The following is a 12,022-nucleotide window of genomic DNA, read 5'->3' as shown; positions in this document are numbered from 1 at the left end:
CATGTCCCTAGTGTCATATCCCTGCTCCAGTACCCCCTCCTACCCCCATGTCCCTAGTGTCATAGCCCTGCTCCAGTACCCCTCCTACCCCCATGTCCCTAGTGTCATAGCCCTGCTCCAGTACCCCTCCTACCCCCATGTCCCTAGTGTCATATCCCTGCTCCAGTACCCCCTCCTACCCCCATGTCCCTAGTGTCATATCCCTGCTCCAGTACCCCCTCCTACCCCCATGTCCCTAGTGTCATATCCCTGCTCCAGTACCCCCTCCTACCCCCATGTCCCTAGTGTCATAGCCCTGCTCCAGTACCCCTCCTACCCCCACGTCCCTAGTGTCATAGCCCTGCTCCAGTACCCCCTCCTACCCCCATGTCCCTAGTGTCATATCCCTGCTCCAGTACCCCTCCTACCCCCATGTCCCTAGTGTCATATCCCTGCTCCAGTACCCCTCCTACCCCCATGTCCCTAGTGTCATATCCCTGCTCTCCCCTCCTACCCCCATGTCCCTAGTGTCATATCCCTGCTCCAGTACCCCCTCCTACCCCCATGTCCCTAGTGTCATAGCCCTGCTCCAGTACCCCTCCTACCCCCATGTCCCTAGTGTCATAGCCCTGCTCCAGTACCCCTCCTACCCCCATGTCCCTAGTGTCATATCCCTGCTCCAGTACCCCCTCCTACCCCCATGTCCCTAGTGTCATATCCCTGCTCCAGTACCCCCTCCTACCCCCATGTCCCTAGTGTCATATCCCTGCTCCAGTACCCCTCCTACCCCCATGTCCCTAGTGTCATATCCCTGCTCCAGTACCCCCTCCTACCCCCATGTCCCTAGTGTCATAGCCCTGCTCCAGTACCCCCTGCAGAAATCTGCTTTAAAGCAGTATCTAATTTCATCGGATGTAGTGACTCTGTAGTCTGCCTGGAAATTAATTTGCAAGACCAATACATGTTCATATGAACATATATTTGATACTTTTCTGTTCTCCTCTCATTTTAATTAAAGTACTTTTCAAGTAAAACTTGAGAAAATGTCTGATTTTCAAGGTATTCCAGTACTTGAATTTCAGAGACGCCAAATGCAAGTACTTTAAGCACCTGAAGATCCTTGTGCGAACCCTGCATTGAAGAGGAGTGGGACAACATTCCACAATCAACAGCCTGATCAACTCTATGCGAAGGAGAGGTGTCGCGCTACGAGGCAAATGGTGGCCACACCAGATACTGACTGGTTCTCTGATCCACGCCCCTACATTTTTTAAGGTATCTGTGACCAACAGATGTGTATCTGTATTTCCAGTCATGTGAAATCCATAGATTAGGGCCTAAAGAATTTATTTCAAATGACCGATTTCCTTATATGAACTGTAACTCAGTAAATTCTTAGAAATTGTTGCATGTTGTGTTTATATTTTCTGTTCAGCTCACACAGACTATAAAACATTAGGAACACCATGACAGACATTAGGAACACCATGACAGACATTAGGAACACCATGACAGACATTAGGAACACCATGACAGACATTAGGAACACCATGACATACATTAGGAACACCATGACAGACGTTAGGAACACCATGACAGACGTTAGGAACACCATGACAGACATTAGGAACACCATGACAGACATTAGGAACACCATGACAGACATTAGGAACACCATGACAGACATTAGGAACACCATGACAGACATTAGGAACACCATGACAGACATTAGGAACACCATGACAGACATTAGGAACACCATGACAGACATTAGGAACACCATGACAGACATTAGGAACACCATGACAGACATTAGGAACACCATGACAGACGTTAGGAACACCATGACAGACGTTAGGAACACCATGACAGACATTAGGAACACCATGACAGACATTAGGAACACCATGACAGACATTAGGAACACCATGACAGACATTAGGAACACCATGACAGACGTTAGGAACACCATGACAGACGTTAGGAACACCATGACAGACGTTAGGAACACCATGACAGACGTTAGGAACACCATGACAGACGTTAGGAACACCATGACAGACATTAGGAACACCATGACAGACATTAGGAACACCATGACAGACGTTAGGAACACCATGACAGACGTTAGGAACACCATGACAGACGTTAGGAACACCATGACAGACATTAGGAACACCATGACAGACGTTAGGAACACCATGACAGACGTTAGGAACACCATGACAGACATTAGGAACACCATGACAGACGTTAGGAACACCATGACAGACGTTAGGAACACCATGACAGACGTTAGGAACACCATGACAGACATTAGGAACACCATGACAGACATTAGGAACACCATGACAGACATTAGGAACACCATGACAGACATTAGGAACACCATGACAGACATTAGGAACACCATGACAGACATTAGGAACACCATGACAGACTGACCAGGTGAATCCAGGTGAAAGCTATGATCCCTTATTGATGTCACTTGATGAGGATTAATATTAGTATATGTTTACGGGATCAATACGGACTGGATCTGGATTAATATTAGCATATGTTACGGGATCAATACTGACTGGATCTGGATTAATATTAGCATATGTTACGGGATCAATACTGACTGGATCTGGATTAATATTAGCATATGTTACGGGATCAATACTGACTGGATCTGGATTAATATTAGCATATGTTACGGGATCAATACTGACTGGATCTGGATTAATATTAGCATATGTTACGGGATCAATACTGACTGGATCTGGATTAATATTAGCATATGTTACGGGATCAATACGGACTGGATCTGGATTAATATTAGCATATGTTACGGGATCAATACGGACTGGATCTGGATTAATATTAGCATATGTTACGGGATCAATACGGACTGGATCTGGATTAATATTAGCATATGTTACGGGATCAATACTGACTGGATCTGGATTAATATTAGCATATGTTACGGTATCAATACGGACTGGATCTGGATTAATATTAGCATATGTTACGGGATCAATACTGACTGGATCTGGATTAATATTAGCATATGTTACGGGATCAATACTGACTGGATCTGGATTAATATTAGCATATGTTACGGTATCAATACGGACTGGATCTGGATTAATATTAGCATATGTTACGGGATCAATACTGACTGGATCTGGATTAATATTAGCATATGTTACGGGATCAATACGGACTGGATCTGGATTAATATTAGCATATGTTACGGGATCAACACTGATTGGATCAGTATTAATATTAGCATATGTTAAGGGGACAACACTGATTGGATCAGTATTAATATTAGCATATGTTACGGGATCAACACTGATTGGATCAGTATTAATATTAGCATATGTTACGGGATCAGTATTAATATTAGCATATGTTAAGGGGTCAACACTGATTGGATCAGTATTATTATTAGCATATGTTACGGGATCAACACTGATTGGATCAGTATTAATATTAGCATATGTTACGGGATCAGTATTAATATTAGCATATGTTAAGGGGTCAACACTGATTGGATCAGTATTAATATTAGCATATGTTACGGGATCAACACTGATTGGATCAGTATTAATATTAGCATATGTTACGGGGTCAACTCGGCACTGCAGAGGGATACTGGCCAAATGACACTAGTGATGTCATCATAGACTGACTGAGTGCCATTTGGTGACCAAACAGAATACACTTCCTTCCCACCCAATCCCCCACACACGCCCTAGAAGTATCCGATAAGGAATTGTCCTATGCAAACGGACATCAACAATCCCAAAAGGCTAAGTAGAGCCTAGTACCATATCATTACACTCAGCACCCGGGTAACTCTAAACCACTTTGTGACAACTGCGGATGTAAAAAGGGGCTTTATAAATCCATTTGAGCAGGTAGCAGCCTACCTTCTGGTGCTTGGCCCCTCTGATGTGTGCAGCGTAGGCGTCGGCGCCGGTGCAGGAGACGTCACAGAGCTCACATCGTAGCTGGTTCTGAGTCCCCCGGGCCGAGCCCACCCCTCCACCACCGCTGCTGCTGCTGCTCTGGGACACCTTTAGGGCGGTCTCCTTCTTCTTGTGCTTCTGGCCCTCCAGGTGCTCCTTGTAGGTCTGGGTGGAGGAGAGGGAGACACAAATCAAGCTCTCTAGATCGGTTTCGCCCTATCGGAGGGTGAGGTGGGGGGGACGGACGGACGGACCGAGGTGGGGGGGGAGGGGGACGGACCGAGGTGGGGGGGGGAGGGGGACGGAGGGACGGACCGAGGTGGGGGGGGGGAGGGGGACGGACCGAGGTGGGGGGGGGGACGGACGGACGGACGGACCGAGGTGGGGGGGACGGACGGACGGACGGACCGAGGTGGGGGGGGGGGGGACGGACCGAGGTGGGGGGGGGAGGGGGACGGACCGAGGTGGGGGGGGGGGGGACGGACGGACGGACCGAGGTGGGGGGGGGGGGACGGGGACGGACCGAGGTGGGGGGGGGGGACGGACCGAGGTGGGGGGGGGGGACGGACCGAGGTGGGGGGGGGGGGGGGGGGGGGACCGAGGTGGGGGGGGGGGGGGGGACGGACCGAGGTGGGGGGGGGGGACGGACCGAGGTGGGGGGGGGGAGGGGGACGGACCGAGGTGGGGGGGGGGAGGGGGACGGACCGAGGTGGGGGGGGAGGGGACGGACCGAGGTGGGGGGGGGAGGGGGGCGGACCGAGGTGGGGGGGGGGGGGGGGGGGGGGGGACGGACCGAGGTGGGGGGGGGAGGGGGACGGACCGAGGTGGGGGGGGGAGGGGGACGGACCGAGGTGGGGGGGGGAGGGGGACGGACCGAGGTGGGGGGGGGGACGGACCGAGGTGGGGGGGGGGGGGAGGGGGACGGACCGAGGTGGGGGGGGGAGGGGGACGGACCGAGGTGGGGGGGGGAGGGGGACGGACCGAGGTGGGGGGGGGAGGGGGACGGACCGAGGTGGGGGGGGGGACGGACCGAGGTGGGGGGGGGAGGGGGACGGACCGAGGTGGGGGGGGGGAGGGGGACGGACCTGTGGCATAATAAATCTCAATGGAATTAATTAATATGGGGGACCTTGTATTATCAACATACTTTTTCCTCATCAAGTAACGAGTAGTATGTGTCTGTACTAACCTAAGGACAGGTAAGGAGAGCGAGAGCGAGAGCGAGAGCGAGAGCGAGAGCGAGAGCGAGAGAGAGAGAGAGAGAGAGAGAGAGAGAGAGAGAGAGAGAGAGAGAGAGAGAGAGAGAGAGAGAGAGAGAGAGAGAGAGAGAGAGATGAAAGCCTGATAGAGAGAGAGAGACAGATACGTAGAGAGGTGTTCTGACCTGTGGTCCGGCACAGCTGATCTTACAGACATCACAGTAGTGGATCTGTGGTGGTTTGGGCGCCTGTTTGGGCTTCAGCTGCTTGCTCTGGGGGGGGGGAGGGAGGATAAAATAATTTATATAGAATATATTCACTGAGTTGACAAAACATTAGGAACACCTGCTCTTTCCATGACAACCTGACCAGGTGAAAGCTATGATCCCTTATTGATGTTACTAGTTAAATCCACTTCAAATCAGTGTAGATGAAGGGGAGGAGACAGGTTAAAGAAGGATTTTTAAGCCTTGAGACATGGAATAATGGGCAAGACAATAGATTGAAGTGCATTTGAACGGGGTATGGTAGTGGGTGCCAGGTGCACCGGTTTGTGTCAAGAACTGCAACGCTGCTGGGTTTGTCACACTGAACAGTTTCCCGTGTGTATCAAGAACGGTCCACCACCCAAAGGACATCCAGCCAACTTGACACAACTGTGGAAGCATTGGAGTCAACATGGGCCAGCATCCCCGTGGAAGCATTGGAGTCAACATGGGCCAGCATCCCTGTGGAAGCATTGGAGTCAACATGGGGCCAGCATCCCTGTGGGAAGCATTGGAGTCAACATGGGGCCAGCATCCCTGTGGGAAGCATTGGAGTCAACATGGGGCCAGCATCCCTGTGGAAGCATTGGAGTCAACATGGGCCAGCATCCCCGTGGAACGTTTGACACTTCGTGCGTGTACACACACACTACAAGACCAGAAGTATGTGGACACCTGCTCGTTGAACATCTCATTCCAAAATCATGGGCATTAATATGGAGATGGTCCCCCCTTTGCTGCTATAACAGCCTCCACTCTTCTGGGAAGGCTTTCCACTAGATGTTGGAACATTGCTGGGGGGACTTGCTTCCATTCAGCCACAAGAGCATTAGTGAGGTCGGGCACTGATGTTGGGCGATTAGGCCTGGCTCGCAGTCGGCGTTCCAATTCATCCCAAAGGTGTTCGATGGGGTTGAGGTCAAGGCTCTGTGCAGGCCAGTCAAGTCCTGCCATACCGATATCAACAAATCATTTCTGTATGGACCTCGCTTTGTGCACGGGGGCATTGTCATGCTGAAACAGGAAAGGGCCTTCCCCAAACTGTTGCCACAAAGTTGGAAGCACAGAATCATCTAGAATGTCATTGTATGCTGTAGCGTTAACATTTCCCTTCACTGGAACTAAGGGGCCTAGCCCGAACCATGAAAAACAGCCCCAGACCATTATTCCTTCTCCACCAAACTTTACAGTTGGCACTACACATTGGGGCAGGTAGCGTTCTCCTGGTATCCGCCAAACCCAGATTAGTCCGTCAGACTGCCAGATGGTGAAGCGTGATTCATCACTCCAGAGAACGCGTTTACACTGCTCCAGAGATTCATCGTGCCAGCGGCCATCGAAGGTGAGCATTTGCCCACTGAAGTTGGTTACGACGCCAAACTGCAGTCAGGTCAAGACCCTGGCGAGGACGACGATTAGCTTCCCTTCTGACAGTTTGTGCAGAAATTATTTGGTTGTGCAAACCCAGTTTCATCAACTCTCCGGGTGGCTGGTCTCAGACGATCCCGCAGGTGAAGAAGCCGGATGCGGAGGTCCTGGGCTGCCGTGGTTACGCGTGGTCTGCGGTTGTGAGGCCGGTTGGACGTACTGCCAAATTCTCTAAAATTACATTGAGGTGGCTTATGGTAGAGTTGAACATTCAATTATCTGGCAACAGCTCTGGTGGACATTCCTTCAGTCAGCATACCAATTGCACGCTCCCTCAAAACTTGAGACGTCTGTGGCATTGTGTTGTGTGGCAAAACTGCTAATTTATGTGGCCTTTTATTGTCCCCAGCACAAGGTGCACCTGTGTAATGATCATGCTGTTTAATCAGCTTCTTGATATGCCACACCTGTCAGGTGGATGTATTATCTTGGCAAAGGATAAATGTTAACAGGGATGTAAACAAATTTGTGCAAAAAATGAGAGAAATAAGCTTTTGTGCGTATGGAACATTTCTGGGATATTGTATTTCAGCTCATGAAACATGGGACCAACACTTTACATGTTGTGTTTATATTTTTGTTCAGTAACACACAAACACACACACAGAACTCCAACAGTATTGGAACAGTGACACAGGTTGTTGTTGTTTTGGCTCTGTACTCCAGAAATATTACAATGACTATGAGGTTAAAGACTGTCAAGCTTTAAGTTAAGGGTATTTTCATCCATATCGGGTGAACGGTTTAGAAAGTACAGCACTTTTTGTACACAGTCCCCCCCCCCCCATTTTAAGGGAACCAAAAGTATTTAGGGGACCAAAAAGCACTCATCATTATTAATGATTCATTCAGGATGATCCGTAACCATGGTAACATCCTCATTCATGTAGAAGTGTTTAGAAACATATCATATTCTTATTTACAATAAAAGTGACTCCAAAATGACAAAATACATTATTTACCGTTCATTTCTACTGGACACAAAATAATCTGAAACACAACCAAAACAAAACAGCAAACGCATCCAACAAGTTTGTAGAGTCAAAAGCTTGATGTAGTCATTGCATTCTAGGAATATGGGAACAAATACAACACTATTGACTACTTTAATACACATATAAGTGAATTTGTCGAATACTTTTGGTCCCCTAAAATGGGGGGACTATGTACAAAAAAATACAATAAAAACATTTTTTTTAAATGTTCACCCGACATGGATAAAAATCCTGTCAGATTTAAGATGACAGTCTGCACTTTTCCATAGCATCAGTCCCAAATCCAAAGAGCCGGAATACAGAGCCAAAAACCACTACAAAACCACTGCCACGGTCCCAATACTGTTGGACCCTCACTGTAGTAAGAAAAAAACATTGGAATGGAAATATGACCTGGAAGGGAGGTTTCTTGGTGAAGGTGCTGCCGGTCCAGCCAACTGCCTGTTTCTGCTGCTGTTGTTGCTGCTGATAGTAGGTCGAGGCAGCAGAATACACAGCCGCCTCATAGCCGGAGTACGTGGTACCTTGGGGGGGAGGGGGGGGCAGGGAAGGAGAGGTTGAGGGGGGGGGTCTAATTTACACACATCTAACAAAACCAACTTTGCACAGGGCAGGAGCCGGACAGTTGGTGAGGCAGTTGCGTGGCGCAGTTTCCAGTAACAATCCCAGAATTCCTATAGGTTTTCCCCAGAAGGCTTGGTTGGAGCTGGACGATTCCCAGTTTGGGAGCTTATTCCTGCAGAAACCAAAATATCTAGGAAAAACCTGGGTGGGAATTTTATTGGGAAAGTTACAGAATATCGCAAGCCTAGGTGCATTCGAATGCTTACCAGAGTAGGCGACTGGGTTGGTGCTGTACGTGGGGCTCTGAGAGTACGTGACTGCGTTGGTGCTGTAGGTGGTTGGCAGGTAATGCATACTGGTCACAGCTTGCATGTCGTGCTTACCAGAGTACGTGACTGCGTTGGTGCTGTACGTGGGGCTCTGAGAGTAGGAGGGGACGACTGAGGCAACGGCGGCTACAGGCTGAACGGTGGAGACTGGGTAAATGGAGAAAGTGGAGGTGGCGGGGGAGGGCGTGGCAGGCTTGATGGCCGTCACCTGACGAGACTGTTGGGTGTAGGGTGTCAGACTGGTCTGGCTGTAACCGGTTTTAGGGGCTGAGGGGGGGGGAGGCAGAGACATTCATTAAAAATATATAAATAAATCTGGTTATTCTTAGTGTACATCTCTCTTACAAACGGGAGGAAACTGGTCAAAAAGCCGTGTAGCCTGTTTTAGGGGCTGCAGGAGGAGAGAGCGAGTCAAGAGTTCACCTCTTCAGTACAGTAGAATACTACAATACTGGATATATACACGGGATACAATACAGTAGAATGTTATTGAAATAAAACGTCTCCTTCCAAGTGACCTACGGATAAATGATTCATTATAGTACTACCGTCAACATTTATTCATTGAATGTGCAACAACAACAAAATAAATCACACAAATAATAGGAGTGTAGTTGTGCATTGCTTTCGCTCTGGGGGTTTTAGGCTGGGTATTTGTAAAGCAGTGTGACAACTGCTGATGTAAAAAATAAAATAAAATAAAAGGGCTTTACAAAAAAACATATTTCATTGATCTAGTAAATATCTGACCGCCTTCACCTGGTAGGGTTTTCTTCCACGTGGTGTCCCAGGATGTGTTAAGGGAAGCGGTCTGGTAGTACGACTCGGCCGTGGGTTGGGGCAGTACGGCTACCGCAGCGCTAGCTACGGGTTGCTGGTAGTACTGCTTAGGGTCGTAGGTTACCGCCGGCGCCGTGGCCCGCACGTAGGAGTAGGAGTCCTGCAAAAACAAAACAGAGGCACAGTGGAGTCAGGGGAAAAACGAAACACGGAGGTGATAAAAAAAAAGAAGAAGAAGAAGCAGCGTTTCAGTTTCAGCATCCTGATTCTATCACTTTGTTAAATCCATGATGTGGAATGGGCAGGTGCACACTGGGAGAACGCTTCAGACTAGGGGGTGTAGACTTCAGCTACACGTAATGGGTGCAATAAGGGACTTATGTTGAACAGCAGACACCAATTTAAAAGCCAATTTGCTTAATGAAATACATATTTTAGTCTGGTCATCACAGCGTACGCTGAATAGTACTGAAAAATGACGGTCCGCCAGCAGAATGGTGAACACTGCAGACAGAGGACTTATCTGGGGTTAAGACAATGACAAACTTCTGTTTAAACTAAAGTAGTGCTCTCCGTCATTCAAGCTGTTTTGTGATAAAAACCAAACAGCATCTGGGCTCCAGATGGACAGAGACTTTCACAGAACGAGGAGGATCAAGCAGATCTGGAGGTCCATCACCTTGATTCAATCATCTTGAGGATTCTTGGGGGGGGGGGGGACGTTCTCGAAAACAAATCCTGCAGCTTCAAATTCATCTCCCCCAATGCTGTTTTGCAAACCCTTCTGAACTAGTGCTAAAACTGACTCAGAACACTCCCCAGCCCGAGTTTCAGAACGCTTTAAAAGATGAAATGAACACTCCAAAACTCTTAACATGTTGAATATAACATTGAGGTGGGACGTTAAGTTACCTGGTAACCCACCTGGTAGTTCTGGGAGGTGACCGGGGGGGGCGGCGGGGGGACGTCCGGCTGGCGTTGTGCGTAGCCGTAGTCGGCGGTGGCGTGCGCCGGCTGGTACCCTCCGTAGGCTGCGGCGGTGGCTGCTGCTGCCACGGCGACGGGGGCGGGCCTGGCTACGGCAACTGTGGCGCCGGTGGGAGCGTAGGCTGCTGCCACAGTGTGGGCCGCCATCGGTGCCTGGTGTACCGTGTAGCTGGCCACAGTGGTAGGCTGGGAGTAGGCCACCGGGCCCGCCTGCTGACTGGAGAAGGAGAGAGAGAGAGAGAGATTAGGTCTGGTGTGACTGCTGACTGGAGAGACAGAGGGACAGAGGGACAGAGGGACAGAGGGACAAGGTGGCTGCTGACTGGAGAGACAGAGGGACAGAGGGACAAGGTGGCTGCTGACTGGGGAGACAGAGGGACAGAGGGACAGAGGGACCAGGTGGCTGCTGACTGGAGAGACAGAGGGACAGAGGGACAGAGGGACAGAGGGACAGAGGGACAGAGGGACCAGGTGGCTGCTGACTGGAGAGACAGAGGGACAGAGGGACAGAGGGACCAGGTGGCTGCTGACTGGAGAGACAGAGGGACAGAGGGACAGAGGGACCAGGTGGCTGCTGACTGGGGAGACAGAGGGACAGAGGGACAGAGGGACAGAGGGACCAGGTGGCTGCTGAGAGAGAGAAAGTCAGTACTGAGGCTGTATGCATGGTGCCATTCCGGGATAGTCGGTAATACCGGCACTGAACACAACAGGGGCGGTTTTCAAACCCCACTGATACTCTGTAATCCGAAGGTTAGCAATGCTAACAAGCGCATGTAAAATCCCATGGAGAATGCTAATGAGCGCAATGCTACTCAACATTTTACAGTGTCTGACCTAAAACTATACAAGTAACTCAAAAATGCTACTCACAATTATTATTTTTATAATAGCCAGCAAGGCTCCTGATCCAGGAGGGGATTCAGCCAGTTACCAAGCGAATGCTTGATTTGGGAATAAGCTAACCACTTAGCAAACTAGCTACTAAATTAGCAAACCAAATGCACAACTGCAGTGCATTAATCACATTTTAGACTTATCCAGCTGGCAATTATTAAAGTTGTGATTTCCATATTGTAATTAGATCACCTGGCGCATGCTGTGAGGTCTCTCGGCGTTGTGTGCTTTTAAAACAAACACCACCTGACTGGGGACTACTGGTAAGCGTCATAATGAAAAAGCATGTGGCAGGTGAAATGAAGAACGTAATCTTCTTTATCTCTTAACATATTGCACAAATTGACCGCAGGTAAATTACTTAAAAAGTACAGTGAGGGAAAAAAGTATTTGATCCCCTGCTGATTTTGTACGTTTGCCCACTGACAAAGACATGATCAGTCTATAATTTTAATGGTAGGTTTATTTGAACAGTGAGAGACAGAATAACAACAAAATAATCCAGAAAGGCGCATGTCAAAAATGTTATAAATTGATTTGCATTTTAAATGAGGGAAGTAAGTATTTGACCCCTCTGCAAAACATGACTTAGTACTTGGTGGCAAAACCCTTGTTGGCAATCACAGAGGTCAGACGTTT

General features: G+C 49.1%; 1 protein-coding gene across 8 annotated transcripts in view; it reads right to left on the bottom strand.

The window, feature by feature from the left end:
- Nucleotides 1–12,022, bottom strand: part of LOC311141910 (zinc finger RNA-binding protein-like) — a 93,315-nt gene that overhangs the window by 55,785 nt on the left and 25,508 nt on the right. For 2 of the 8 annotated variants that reach the window (XM_084177417.1, XM_084177419.1), the window contains exons 3-8: nt 10,412–10,703; nt 9,479–9,659; nt 8,657–8,986; nt 8,220–8,350; nt 5,323–5,409; nt 3,900–4,103 (exon numbers count right to left, since the gene is read on the bottom strand). In XM_084177417.1, the coding sequence (XP_084033543.1) occupies nt 3,900–4,103; nt 5,323–5,409; nt 8,220–8,350; nt 8,657–8,986; nt 9,479–9,659; nt 10,412–10,703 (1,225 nt within the window). The remainder of the gene's footprint in view (nt 1–3,899; nt 4,104–5,322; nt 5,410–8,219; nt 8,351–8,656; nt 8,987–9,478; nt 9,660–10,411; nt 10,704–12,022) is intronic. The other 6 variants (XM_084177420.1, XM_084177422.1, XM_084177418.1 and 3 more) reach the window with 3 other exon arrangements.

This window comes from Coregonus lavaretus (assembly GCF_964263955.1).
Source record: "Coregonus lavaretus genome assembly, chromosome: 14".
NCBI lineage: Eukaryota > Metazoa > Chordata > Actinopteri > Salmoniformes > Salmonidae > Coregonus > Coregonus lavaretus.
This window is presented reverse-complemented; position numbering and strand designations above follow the sequence as displayed.